The 14747-nt window shown below is 38.1% G+C and overlaps 1 protein-coding gene across 1 annotated transcript in view; it reads left to right on the top strand.

Annotated features, from left to right (window-relative positions):
* Nucleotides 1-14747, top strand: part of LOC308347644 (ankyrin repeat domain-containing protein 26-like) — a 98448-nt gene that overhangs the window by 68914 nt on the left and 14787 nt on the right. The window contains exons 15-16 of the mRNA XM_080811233.1: nucleotides 12413-12682; nucleotides 13527-13741. Coding sequence (XP_080667359.1) covers nucleotides 12413-12682; nucleotides 13527-13741 — 485 coding nt within the window. The remainder of the gene's footprint in view (nucleotides 1-12412; nucleotides 12683-13526; nucleotides 13742-14747) is intronic.

Raw genomic sequence — 14747 nt, forward strand, 5'->3', positions numbered from 1 at the left:
TTTATTACTTTGCATGCGGACATCCATTTGTCCTAGTACCATTTGTTAAAAAGAGTATTCTTATTCCTTTTAACTGTTTTATACCCTCGTTGTACGTCAGTTAACCATAATGTAGCAATTTCTTTTTAGATTGTCAGTTCTAATACATTGATCTATATGTCTATCCTTATGTCACTGTCCAATCAAATTTTATGAGACATCTTCCCTAGTCGTCTTGCAAATTACCACTCACTTATGTAATAATAAAAAGTCACTGTAGGAGAACTTAACTTTACTCCTGTAGACATTTTTTGCTTCTTAAAAAGGAGACTTTTACCAACTTATGCCTTGCTGACTCCATGATGCAATGAGAAGTTAGGCTCAAAAAGCTAGAGTCCTGTTTCTTTTCTCCATTCATATCTTTAGTCTCTCACTCAGTGCCTCACATATCCATTTTCATCAAATCTTGCTTGTGGGATCTGCTATCTACTATTTACTTCATTACGTTTTATGAACTTGTTATAAAGTGTAGACTCATCCATAAATTTCACCATCTAGGAAGGAAAAGATGAACTCTGGGCCTTCAGCTTTCCTGTTTTGAAATCTTGCTAATCCAGAATTGCAACTCACAATTAGATACTCTTTTGACCTGGTTCTTGTGTATAACACTGGTATTGATCCTGTTCTTGGCACAGATCCTACGTTCTCAGAAAACACAGGTGTCTTTACCTGTCTTCTTTTAGTTTAAATAGATATGTACTTTAATAGCTCAATACGTAATTAATGGAATAAATATTTATTACATTATTTCCAGAATACAGCTATAAATTATCAGGTTTTATTTAAAGGAGTTATCAGAGACAAATAGTAGATAATCAGTTTAAATTCCAAAAAAAATTCAAAGCCTGTTTGTATGATATAGGAAAGCTTTGTGGCACAACATAAAGACGAGATGGTCTTACTTACCTCCCCACATAAACAAGCTTCGAGTAAAATAAAGGAGAAGTTATATTCAATTTAAATAATGCCAAAGGATAGTACATTTCGTTTTCTACTGAAAAGATTAAAAATGATTCCATAATGTTCTCTTTATTTCCTCACTGATGAAAGCAGAATAAAGATTGAGTATTAGATTGGTTAAAAGATACTCAAAGATGCCTATTTCTTTTAGAATTTCAGTTGATGGAGATCAGGTAAAAGGTCAAATTTTGGTTATTAAACTATTTCTAGTTTTTCAGCTATTATACTTCAAATCATGTTGTCTCTCTGCTTGAGAGTTTTTCTTTTCCCCTAGCTTGTGGGGAAATTCTGGAAAGGTGTTCCTGCCAGTTGTAATAATTTGTAATTGAAGGGAATCTTAGAAAAATATCTTAAGAGAAAGGAAGAAGGTGGCAGAGTAAGAGGAGCCTAGTTTCAACTAATCCCTGAAGACTAACAGAATAAAGTCCACTATTAGAGAGAAGAGGCCACATCAAAGAAGGTAGGAAGTACAGAGATGTGGTTTAGGAGAGAAACAGATCCTGGTGGCTGCAGAGGAGAGGGAGTCATGGTCATGGAGAAGGGCAGGAGCGAGACACGGGTCTGCACAAAGAGAACGTTTCCCTGTAGCCACTGACTACACAGGAAAGTGAGAGGAGTATAATGTCATGAGTTCTTACAACTAGGGGGACTTAAAACCTGGAATTCTAAAAGTCACTGGGTTTGGCTGGGATAGAGCCTGTAGGGCACTGTGCTGCTCTTGGAGAGAAGGCAGGCAAACCACCTGGGAACATACAGCATGGAAACAGTGATCTGAACAGTGTCTGGGGCATACAGTAGGGAAATTACTCAGTCTTCTCAGAGCATTTCCCTGAGAGGCAGTGTTCACAGAGACCCCTCTCTAGGAACAAAGGAACCAGCTTGTACCATTTCCGTCCAGTGCCCCTCAGCACAAGCACAGAGCCATCTGTGGGACACAGTGCAGCTCTGACACTGGCTGCCTAATCTGCTTACACCGAGCACCATCCCCTTGCACTCCAGTGGAACTGCCCTGCTCAATCATTCTTGCCTCAGTTCCACCACAGCAGGCCTTTCCCCCAGAAAATCAGCACAAGCCCCTGCCCACACCACATCTGACCAGATTCGGGAGGGCCTCAGTTCCAGTGGAGGTGGTGACAGGTCTCATTTCACAAGCACACCAGAGCACACCTAGTTAAAAGTTGCTACCTTCAGGCCAGGTACTAAACACTGCCCACAGCAGTGAGGGAGAGCCTCTGCAGATGTCTGGCCTGAAGGACCGAGCAGCCAGAACACAACAGCAGAGTGCATGCAGCACACACTAGAGATTCTCCCCTAAGCACGAGACCCTGGGCACTACATGACATCTTTTTTCATAAGTCCATTACTTTCGGGAGCAGATGATGTAACTGGCTTTTTTAACACAGAGAAGCTGGTAGAGACTTAGATAAAATGAGAAAACAGAGGAATTTATCTCAAATGAAAGAACAGGATAAGGCCATGCGTCCAGAGATTGAAGTGAGACAGATGTAAATATCATGCCTGATGGAGGATTTAAGGCAGTGATCATAGGGATACTCACTGGACTTGAGAAAAGAACGGACAACATCAGTGAGACCCTTACAACAGAGATAAAAGAGCTAAAAAAGAATCAGAGATGAAGAGTGGAATAAATGAGATGAGAAACACACCTAATGCAATGAACAGCAGGCTGGAAAAAACAGAGGAACAAATTAGCAACTTAGAAGTCAAAGTAATGGAAAGCAATGAAGCCAAAGAAGGGAGAGAAAGAAGAATTATGCAAAATGAGACCAGACCTAGGGAACTCAGTGACTCCATCAAATGTAATAACATTCATGTTATAGGAGTCCCAGTAGAAGAAGAGAGAAAAAAGGTGTAAGAAAAGTTGTTTCTAGAAATAATAGCAGAAAACTTCCCTAATCTAGGGAAGGCAAAAGACATCAAGATCCAGGAGACACAGAAAACTATCAAAATCAACAATAGTAGGCCAACACCAAGACCTATTGTAATTGAATTTGCAAAATATACTGATCAAGAAAACATCTTAAAAACAGGAAAGCAAGTCAGTAACTTCCAGGGGAAACCCCTTAAGGCTAGCAGGAACTTTTTCAGCAGAAACTTTGCAAGCCAGAAGGGAGTGGTATTATCTATTCAACGTGGTGAATGGGAAAAATCTGTAGCCAAGAATACTCTATCCATCAAGCCTATTACTCAGAATAGGAGAGATAGAGTTTCCCAGATTAAAAACTAAATGAGTTTGTGACTACTAAACTAGCCCCACAGGAAATATTAAAGGGGACCCTTTGAGTGGAAAGAAGAGACCAAATGTGACAGTATAAGGGCAGGAAACACAAAAGTAGAAAAAGTGAACATTTACATAAAAAATAAGTTAAGGAACTCAGGAAAAAAGGATATAAAATATAATACCTTACCTAAAGCATGGGGAGAAGAGAAAAGAATGGGCTCAAACTTAAAGACCAGCAGCTTAATATAGACTGCTATATGCAGAAGAGGTTATATACAAATTATATATCAAAAACCACTAATGGTGGTGCCTGGATGGCTTAGTTGTTTAAGCATCTGACTTGATCTCAGCTCAGGTCATAATCTCAGGGTTGTGCGATTGAGCCCTGCACTGCACTGTATTCCAGCCATGGAGTCTGCTTAAGATTCCTTTCCCTCTCCCCACTCCACTCATGCCATCTCTAAAAAGAAAACAAAACCACTGATAAACACTCAAAGAGGAGAAAGAAATCCAAATATATCACTAAAGAAAACCAGTAAAACATCGAAGACACAAAAAATGGTCAGAGAAAATCTCTAGAAACAACCACAAAGCAAGTAGTAAAATGAGAAATACATATCTATCAATAATTACTTTGGATGTAAATGGGGTAAGTGCTCTAATCAAAAGACATAGGATGTCAGAGTGGATTAAAAAAAAGAAGAAGAAGAAGAAAAAACAAGACCCGTGTATAAGCCGCTTGCAAGAGTTTTCTTTTTGTCATAAGGACACCTGCAGATTGGAAGTCAGGGGATGGAAAAAACATGTATCTTGCAAGTGGATATCAAAAGAAAGCCAGAATAGTAATACTTATGTTGGACAAAATAGAGTCTGAAAGAACGACTATAGTAAGAGACAAGAGCACTATATCATAATAAAGAGGACAGTCTGACAGGAAGAAGAACTATCTATTGTAAATATTTATGCACCCAACATGGGATCACCCAAGTACATAAAACAATTAATGACTAAAATAAAAGGACTAATTGATAATAATACAATAATACTAGGGCCCTTTAATTTTATTATATATGTTTTAAATGAAATTCATTGCTTTTATTCCTAATTGCAAAAGTATCCATGAAGACAATGTACAATTTGGATATTTTAGGAAGGAATAGAAATAATCAATAGTTTATTCTTCTAATCCAAGAGCATGGAATGGTCTTCCATCTTCTTGTGTCTTCTTCAGTTTCTTTAATGAGTGTTCTGTAGTTCCTCGAGTACAGATCCTTTACCTCTTTGGTTAGGTTTATTCCCAGGTATCTTATTGTTCTTGGTGCTATAGTAAATGGAATCGATTCTCTAATTTCCCTTTCTGTATTTTCATTGCTAATGTATAAGAAAGCCACTGATTTCTGTACATTGACTTTGTATCCTGCCACGTTACTGAATTGCTGTATGAGTTCTAGTAGTTTGGGGGTGGAGTCTTTTGGGTTTTCCATATAAAGAATCATGTCATCTGTGAAGAGAGGGAGTTTGACTTTTTCCTTGCCAATTCGGATACCTTTTATTTCTCTTTGTTGTCTGATTGCTGTTGTTAGGACTTCTAATACTATGTTGAACAAGAGTGGTGAGAGTGGGCATCCTTGTCGTGTTCCTGATCTCAACGGGAAGGCTGCAAGCTTTTTCCCATTGAGGATGATATTTGCTGTGGGTCTTTCATAGATAGATTTTATGAAGAAGAATAAACATTGTTAAAATGTCTATACTGCCTAGAGCAGTCTACTTTTAATGCCATTCCGATCAAAATTCCACCGGTAGTTTTCAAAGAGCTGGAGCAAATAATCCTAAAATTTGTATGGAATCAGAAGAGACCGCGAATCACTAAGGAAATGTTGAAAAACAAAAATAAAACTGGCGGCATCACGTTACCTGATTTCAAGCTTTACTACAAAGCTGTGATCACCAAGACAGCATGGTACTGGCATAAAAACAGACATATAGACCAGTGGAACAGAGTAGAGAGCCCAGATATGGACCCTCAAGTCTATGGTCAAATAATCTTTGACAAAACAGGAAAAAATATCCAGTGGAGAAAAGATAGTCTCTTCAATAAATGTTGCTGGGAAAACTGGACAGCTATATGTAGAAGAATGAAACTCGGCCATTCTCTTACACCGTACACAAAGATAAACTCGAAATGGATAAAAGACCTCAACGTAAGACAGGAATCCATCAGAATCCTAGAGGAGAACATAGGCAGTAACCTCTTTGATATCAGCCACAGCAACTTCTTTCAAGATATGTCTCCAAAGGTGAAGGAAACAAAAGCAAAAATGAACTTTTGGGACTTCATCAAGATCAAAAGCTTCTGCACAGCAAAGGAAACAGTCAACAAAACAAAGAGGCAACCCACGGAATGGGAGAAGATATTTGCAAATGACAGTACAGACAAAAGGTTGATATCCAGGATCTATAAAGAACTCCTCAAACTCAACACACACAAAACAGACAATCATATCAAAAAATGGGCAGAAGACATGAACAGACACTTCTCCAATGAAGACATACAAATGGCTATCAGACACATGAAAAAATGTTCATCATCACTAGCCATCAGGGAGATTCAAATTAAAACCACATTGAGATACCACCTTACACCAGTTAGAATGGCCAAAATTAGCAAGACAGGAAACAACATGTGTTGGAGAGGATGTGGAGAAAGGGGAACCCTGTTACACTGTTGGTGGGAATGCAAATTGGTGCAGCCACTTTGGAGAATAGTGTGGAGATTCCTCAAGAAATTAAAAATAGAGCTTCCCTCTGACCCTGCAATTGCACTACTGGGTATTTACCCCAAAGATACAGATGTAGTGAAAAGAAGGGCCATCTGTACCCCAATGTTTATAGCAGCAATGGCCACGGTCGCCAAACTGTGGAAAGAACCAAGATGCCCTTCAACGGATGAATGGATAACGAAGATGTGGTCCATATACACTATGGAGTATTATGCCTCCATTAGAAAGGGTGAATACCCAACTTTTGTAGCAACATGGACGGGACTGGAAGAGATTATGCTGACTGAAATAAGTCAAGCAGAGAGAGTCAAGTATCATATGGTTTCACTTATTTGTGGAACATAACAAATAACATGGAGGAAAAAGGGAGATGGAGAGGAGAAGGGAGTTGAGGGAAAATGGAAGGGGAGGTGAACTATGAGAGACTATGGACTCTGAAAAACCACCTGAGGGTTTTGAAGGGGCGGGGGGTGGGAGGTTGGGGGAACCAGGTGGTGGATATTAAGGAGGGCACGGATTGCATGGAGCACTGGGTGTGGTGAAAAAACAATGAATACAGTTACGCTGAAAAGAAATAAAAAATTAAAAAAAATAAAATGTGTAAAAAAAAGAAATAAAAAAGGAAGCAAAAAAAAAATCAATAGCTAGGAACTTTAACACACCACTTACATCAGTGGACAGATCAGAAAGTCAACAAGGAAACAGTGGCTTTATATGATGCACTGGACTAGGTGGACTAAGGAGATATATTCAAAATATTCCCTCCTTAAACAACAGAATACACATTCTGGAACATTCTGTAGAATAGATCACATATTAGGCCACAAAACAAGTCTTTCTTTTTAAATTTAATTTTATTTTTTTTCAGTGTTCCCAAATTCATTGTTTATGCACCACACCCAGTGCTCCATGTAATACGTGCCCTCCATAATACCCACAAAACCGGTCTTAATAAATACAAGAAGATTGAAGTCATACAATGCACCTCTTCTGATCATAATACTATTAAATTAGAAGTCAGCCACAGGAAACAATGTGAAAGACCACAAATACATGTTGGTTAAGTAACATTCTACTAAACAATGAATGGAGCAACAAGGAAATAAAAGAATAAATTTAAAAAAAAATACATGGAAGCAAATGAAAATGAAAACACAATTGTCCAAACTTTTGAGATACAGTAAATATGGTTCGAAGAGGGAAGTATATAGCAATACAGGCCTACCTCAAGAAATAAGAAAAATCTACAACAACCTAACCTTCACCTAAAGAAGCTAGAAAAAGAACAACAAATGAAGCCTAAAGTCAGCAGAAAGAAGGAGATAAAATAAAAATTAGAGCAGTAGTAGTAGTAGGTGGCTCAGTTGGTTAAGCAGCAGACTTAAGAGCAGACTCTTGATTTCAGCTCAGGTCATGATCTCAGAGTCCTGGGATTGAGCCCTGCTTCTGGCTCTGTGCTCAGCGGGGAGTCTACTTAAGGGTTCTCTCACTCCCTCTCCATTTGATCCTCTCCCCACTTTCTCTCTCTCTCAAATAAATTTTTTTTTAAAAATTAGAGCAGAAGTAAACACTATAGAAACTTAAAAAAGACAAAAATAGGAGAGATCAATGAAACCAGGAGCTGGTTTTTTAAAAAAAATTAATAAAACCAATAAGGCTTTAACCAGAGTTATCAGAAAGAAGAGAAGAAGGACCCAAATAATATCATAGATGAGAGAGGAGAAATAACAACCAACACCACAGAAATGCATACAATTATGAAAGAATATTATGAACAACTATATGCCAACAATTTGGACAATGTACAAGAAATGGATAAATTCCTAGAAACATATAAATTACCAGAACTGAAACAAGAATAGAAAATTTGAATAGACTGAAAACCAGCGAAGAAATTGAATCATTAATCAAAAAACTATGAACAAACACAAGTCCGGGACCAGAGGCAAATTCTATCGAGCATTTAAAGGAAGAGTTAGTACCCATTCTCAAACTATTCCAAAAAACAGAAAAGGAAGGAAAAACTCCAAATTCATTCTATGAGGCCAGTATTACGCTGATACCAAAATGAGACAAAGACACCACAAAAAGAACTCTAAGCCAGTATCTTTGGTGAACATGGATGCAAAAATCCTCAACAAAATACTCGCAAACTGAATCCAACAGTACATTAAAAAAAATCATCACCATGATCAAATGGGATTTATTCCTAGGTTATGGGGGTGTTTTAATATCAGCAAATCAATCATTGTGATACACCAAATTAATAAAAGGCTAAGAATCATCTGATCATTTCAAAAGATGTAGAAAAAGCATTTGAGGGGCACCTGGGTGGCTCAGTGGGTTAAAGCCTCTGCCTTTGGCTCAGGTCATGATTCCGGTGTCCTGGGATCTAGCCCCGCATCGGGCTCCGTGCTCGGAGGGGAGCCTGCTTCCCCCTCTCTCTCTCTGCCTGCCTCTCTGCCTACTTGTGATCTCTGTCCGTCAAATAAATAAATAAAATGTTTTAAAAAAAGCACTTGACAAAGTGCAACATCCATTCATGATAAAAAAGTACAACATCCATTCATGATAAAAACCCTCAACAAAGTAGGTTTAGAAGGAACATACTTCAACATAATAAAGATCATATATAAAAAATGCACAGGTAATGACATTCTAAATGGGGGAAAACAGAAAGAAAAACTTCTTAGATCTTGCTTCTAGTTATGGGCTTCTTCTCATTAGCACTGTTTGTCATTATTAAATTAATCTTAGGGGCACCTGGGTGGCTCAGATGGTTTGTCTGCCTTTAGCTCAGGTCATGATCTCCAGGCCCTGGGATTGAGTCCCATGTTAGGCTCCCAGCTCAGCAGGGAGTCTGCTTCTCCCTCTCCCTCTGCCTCTCCCCCTGCTTGTGCTCTGTCTCTCCATATCTCTCCCAAATGAATAAATTTTAAAAATTTTTAAAAAATTAATCTTAACATTTACTACTTCCCACTTTAATGGAGACCAATTTCTACTATATAAATTATGTATTTTATTAACTCTTTTTGTCATCCATTTTTCTGTCTGTTTGTTTTTTCTTAACAAACTCCCCAAAGTTTAGTGGCTTAAATAAATAACATTTATTTTGTTCACAAATCTACTGTTAGGAAAAGTGTGGCCAGGACAGCTTGTTCTCTTCCCCTAGCTTCAGGTGGGGCAGCTGAAAGTCTTGGGGCTGGAACTGTTTGAAGATTTGTTCACTCACATCTGGTGGTGTTGATGCTGGCTATTGCCTAGGGCTATAGTTGGGGCAGGCAGCCAAAACACTTACACTGGCACACTAGCCTCTTTGTGGCCTGAACTTTCTTACAAGATGGGGGGCTCAATTCCAAGAAAGCTGCCTGAGCTGCAGAGCAAGGCAGAAGCTCTGTTGTCTTTTGTAATCTAGCCTTGGAATACACAGAGCATCACATTCACCATATTCTGTTAGGAGAAAGTCCGAAGGTAGGCCCATGGTCTTTTTTTTAATGGAATGAATATTTAAAAACCTATGGACACATTTAAAAAGCAGCATGATTTACCCACCGGCCACAATTTTTTTGTATTCCTCCCACATGAAAAATACACTCACCTTCCCCCCATACCTCCCACAAATCTCAGTTCTCCTGGCATTGGGTTTAGGCTTGAGTCCAAGATCTTACCATCTTAATCAGGTACAGCAGGGATAAGGTACCTGAAGTATAGTCCCTTGAGTGCAAGTCCTCTCCAACTGAACACTTGGGAATTAAGGAAGACAGTTCTCTACCACTCCAAATGGAACACTCTGGTAACCTGCTCAGGACTCTCCCATTGAAAGAAGATGGGAGGCACACCAGTCCACAGCAGTTTTGAAACACACCCTGAAGCATGCTGTCAGTTCTTCAGTTAGGACTTAGTCCTAACCATGGCAATGCTTCTCCATGGCTGTTTGCTTTACTCTTTGAGCTCTTGGTTCTGTCCTTTTCATAAGGAATGACCTGTGTTTGTAGCTGCTTTTTCAGCTTGCTTCCTCCTGGTGGGACTTCTAAGACTCAAAGGCCTATTTTTAGTTTGTACTATCTTGGTCTCTTTTAGTCCAAGCTCGCAAACAGTGTTTTTGCTACTGTAATTATCTTAGTTTTTTGAATTTTCCGTGAATATGATCGGATTTCATGCCATTAGAAAAGCCATTCTCCCGGGTCTTTTTGAGATAAGCTTTTCACCTCAGGTTTCCTGTGCAGCTCTCATTTGACAATGCGTTTCAAATTCTCCTACTCTTAAGATCCTTAAAGAAATTTGAGGCACACCTTAAATCCTTCTCAAGTCTTAATAAAGGGTTTATAGTTTTGGCTTCATCCGTAGGCCATGTCTTCCTGGATTTGCTTTTAACCCAGAAGGCATTTCTTTCTTTTAGCGTTATTTGACAATACAGCATGTGGAGAGGCTGTAAATGAGGAACAGATAGATGAACCCAGTAAGTCCTGGTTCCTTCATATTGAATAGTCTTTCTTTAGCTTATCTCTCCTATCAGTTTTACTTTCAAGTGGTTTGTGGCATGAGTTCCTTTTCCCTCTAGTGTCATTTTCTTCCCTTGTCTAGAAGCCTTTGCTGTAAGCCTCTTCAGGGGCCATCAGGTTTCCACTAACAGTCTCTTGGAAGCCCTTTTGGTTTTCATTCTTAGTCTTCTCCACTTCGCACTCTTACTCTTCTTTCAGGTTCCACCCACCTCCTGGTTCAAAGAAGGTTTAGTTTTAGTTTTTTGGTTTTTTTTTTTTTTTTTAATGGCAGCACCCCATTTTAATATCAGTATCTGTGCCAGTTATTTATTGCTGTATAATAAACCATCTCAAAACCTAGTGGCTCAAAACAGCATTTATCTTGTTCACAAATCTTTGGACAAGGCTGAGGAAGGCCAACTCATTTCTTCTTCATTTGGCCTCACCTGGGGTGACTGGAAGCTGGGAACTAGAATCATCTAAAACCTTGTTCCTGCACATGTTTGGCTGTTGAGGCTGGCTTTGGGCTAGGTGGTTAGCTAGGGCAGTCTCAGCTGGAATATTTGCATGAAGACTCACTAGGTAGCCTGGGCTTTCCCACAACAGCTGGATTCTAAGGGTGAGGTTTCCTAGAAGAAGAAAGTCAGATGGAAGCTATATCACATTTTCTAACCTAGCCTTAAAAATCACACAGCAGTTCTGCCATATTCTGTTCACTAGGAACCAGTTACTAAGGCTAGCGCATATTAAGGGGAGGGATTGTCATGGGAGAAGTGTCAATTTATAAAACCACCACATCCACTCACCTTGTCTTTCCAATCATATCTAAAGGAAAGGAGTTCTTCCCAACTGGAAGAAAGTTTTTTGGTTGAAACTGAAACTCCAGCAAGTTTTTTGGCTGTTTTCATTGCTTAGCATATTCTCTTATTTTGTGGGAAGTAACAAAGGACTATAACACTGTCAAGTTAAGGAATTTTTTTTTTTTGGTCGAAAAATATATGGATCATCTCACTAAATTTTTTTCCCCACTAATTTTTTTTTTTTACTGAGAGATGTGCTTTCTTAACCTTGTGAATCATTTCTCCTCAGAATGCAATTCAAATTAGCATAAAACATTTGTAATTCAGAAAAAGGCTGATGGCATTAGAATCAGTATTTATAGATACATTAATTAGAGTCTTATTTTCAAAGTCTTATTTTGGTAAGCATTTATTGGCTCAGACCTACATAAGTCTATATGGTATTCCTAAAACTTCTTTAAAAATTATGGAGTACGAGGGCACCTGGGTGGCTCAGTTAAGTGCCTTTGGCTTGGGTCGTGATCCTGGGATGCTGGCATTGAGCCCCATGCTGGGCTTCCTGATCAGTGGGGAGTCTGTTTCTCCCTCTCCCTGCTCTTGTGCTCTCGCTCTCTTGCTCTCTCTCCCTCTCAAATAAATAAATAAAATCCTTAAAAAAATTGTGGAGTGTTAAGGTGAGGGAAGGGTTCAGACACTTTCTACTAAGACGTGACTTACAGTTATTTTATGGAGGAAAAATCTGAAACAATCATAGAAAAATAAAAATATAAGAATCAAATACAAATGTGTGGCAAAGAGGATGACAGCAGAGATTGATTTTAGCAACTCCTAGTGGTTTTAATTTTGTTCTTGATTTTCTGAGTTATTTGAGGTTCCACATTCCAAGACTGTACAATATAGATAACATTTTGTTGAAAATGAACTTATTTTAAAATTTGAGCACCTGGCTGGAGCAGTCAGTAACATATGTGACTCTTGATCTTGGGGTTGTGAGTTCAAGCCCCATGTTTGGTGCAGAGATTTAAAATCTTTAAAAAAAAATTTGGCGCCTTAGTTTTGCATTAGACTCGTTTCACTCTACATCTAAACTGTATTATTTTATTAATGCAGGTTGATGATCTTACAGCAAAACTGGAAACTATGTCTTCAAAAAACCAGGTTCTTACTCAGAAATTATCATCTATGAAAGAAATACAGATGAAATGTGAAAACCTAGAGAAGAATAAAAAGAAGTTGGAACAACAAGTAGTAAACCTCAGAAGTTGGGTAGAAGTCAACGTGGTAGAATACAGTAAAATAGAACCATATAAACAGGAGCTTGAAGAAAGGACAAGATTGACCCTAGCAGAAACATTAAAAGAAGTCAATCTATTTTTAGAGGTTAATTTATTTGTCTATAAAATGCTTTAATTCATTTCACTGCAAATTACATTTTGGTTATAGGCAGTGTAGAGTTTTCCTCTACTTCCTTTAGAGCAATTTGGTAAATTAATGGAAGCATTTGTTCCTTCCCTTTAAAAATTTCAGTTTTCATCATTATTCACACTAAATTGATCTTTCAGAATGATTCACAGTAGAAAGTTATTTTATTTTTTAAGACCAGTTAGTATAAAATAAGGCTATTGAGAGGAAAAGAAAAAATTGTGCTTTAAAAATTTTTACCATGGAGTACATGGGTGGCTCATTCGGTTGCTTGTTTGGGCTCCATTCTGGGCATGTCTGCATAAAAGAAATGGTACCATACTTGGATTATTCTTTTTTTTATATTAAGTATCTAATCTATTTATTTGGAAAGCACGAGTGGGGGATGGACAGGTAGAGAGAAAATTCCAGGCATACTTCATGCTGAGTACGACACAGGGCTTTATCCCAGGACCCTGATATCACTATCTGAGCAGAAACCAAGAGTCAGGCACTCAGATGACTGAGTCAGCCAGGCACCCCATGTACCTCAATTATTCTTAAGTTGTATTGTTCACTTTTTAAAAATTTAAATGATTTTATTATTCTTTGAATTATCAGATTGCATGAGTTCTCATGTAAGAATGAACATTATTCACATTTAATTCAGCTTCACATTAATGATAAATATTTTACATTTCAGCTTTTTTTTTTCACTTTAAAAATTGCTCTCTGAATCATTGACACAAAACTAAAAGAAAGAAATCTACTGTAATAACCCAGATTGTAACAATTTTAAAACTATGCTTTTAATTTGCTTTAGTCACAAGTAGCATTTCACGAAAGCAGAGCACAGTTAAGAGAACATAATAATGCTTCAGTAAGAAGTCAAATGGAACTCAGAATTAAAGAGCTGGAATCTGAATTATCCAAAATGAAAATTTGTCAAGATGTTACTAAAACAGGATTGGACATATACAAGCACCTTTACCTAGAAGAAGTAAAACATCGAATGTCATTGACAAATGAACTGAACAAGTAAGTTAAAACAATCATTTAAAGTAGAGTTAGCTTATGAATTTGCCTCTAAACCATAATTTTTTTGGAGCCACGTTCATGAGAACAGTAGTAAGTGAAAGCCAACTAGATACTATAATTTTGAAAAATGATGTTTGTAAATGAACTTAACTGTTGAAATGTTAGTCCAAGACAGTTTGCATTTCTCTTATTTTTGGTTTTAAATGATTTTATTTTTTTCCCTTGAGTATTTTCAGTTAATCTGATCTTCTAGTCTTTAAACTAATTGTTTGAAGGTTTATAATTTAGACAGCATATTATTATAAAATTGTCAGAATTACCCTAAATAGAAATGAGTTTATTAATATTTATTTATTAATGTTAGTTTATTTTTGGAAGAGTGCGTCTTTAACCCAAAAGGTCCAGACGGAAAGGGCAGATTCCACCTCCACTACCCTGGTATCTGTGTTATAACCTAATTGCCTCTGGAGCTGTTTCAGTTCTTTCTGATCACAACTCTGCCATCTTCTTCTCCCCTAGCAGTTGTTCGTCTAAATTATTCCTCAGTGCCAAATGCCCAATTTCTCTGAGGTAATGTGTGAAGTGTGCAAGAGTGGTGAAAGCCAATGCTTGAAAAATGTCTTTGAGGGATGTTTTTTTATTTTTATTTTCCTTTAGAGATTTTACATATCTATTTGACAGAGAGAGCAAGTGAGCACAAGCAGAGGGGAGCAGCAGGCAGAGGGTGAGGGAGAAGCAGGCTTCCCGAAGCTGAGCAGGGAGCCCAGTGTGGGGCTCAATTCCAGGACTCTGGGGTCCTGACCTGAGCTGAAGGCAGATGGTTAACTGACTGAGCCACCCAGACCCCCCAGGATGGTTTATTTTTGCAGCTCTAAACTGGTTTACTAAATATAAGTATGTGTCATGGCATCCCCAAGAATCTTTGAAGTACAACCATTCCAGAAGGCAGCAGGTATTACCTGTTAAGCCATGGACATCACCGATAGCCATTTCTCTCCCTCCTTAA

The sequence above is a fragment of the Martes martes genome, assembly GCF_963455335.1.
Source record: "Martes martes genome assembly, chromosome: 8".
Classification (NCBI taxonomy): domain Eukaryota; kingdom Metazoa; phylum Chordata; class Mammalia; order Carnivora; family Mustelidae; genus Martes; species Martes martes.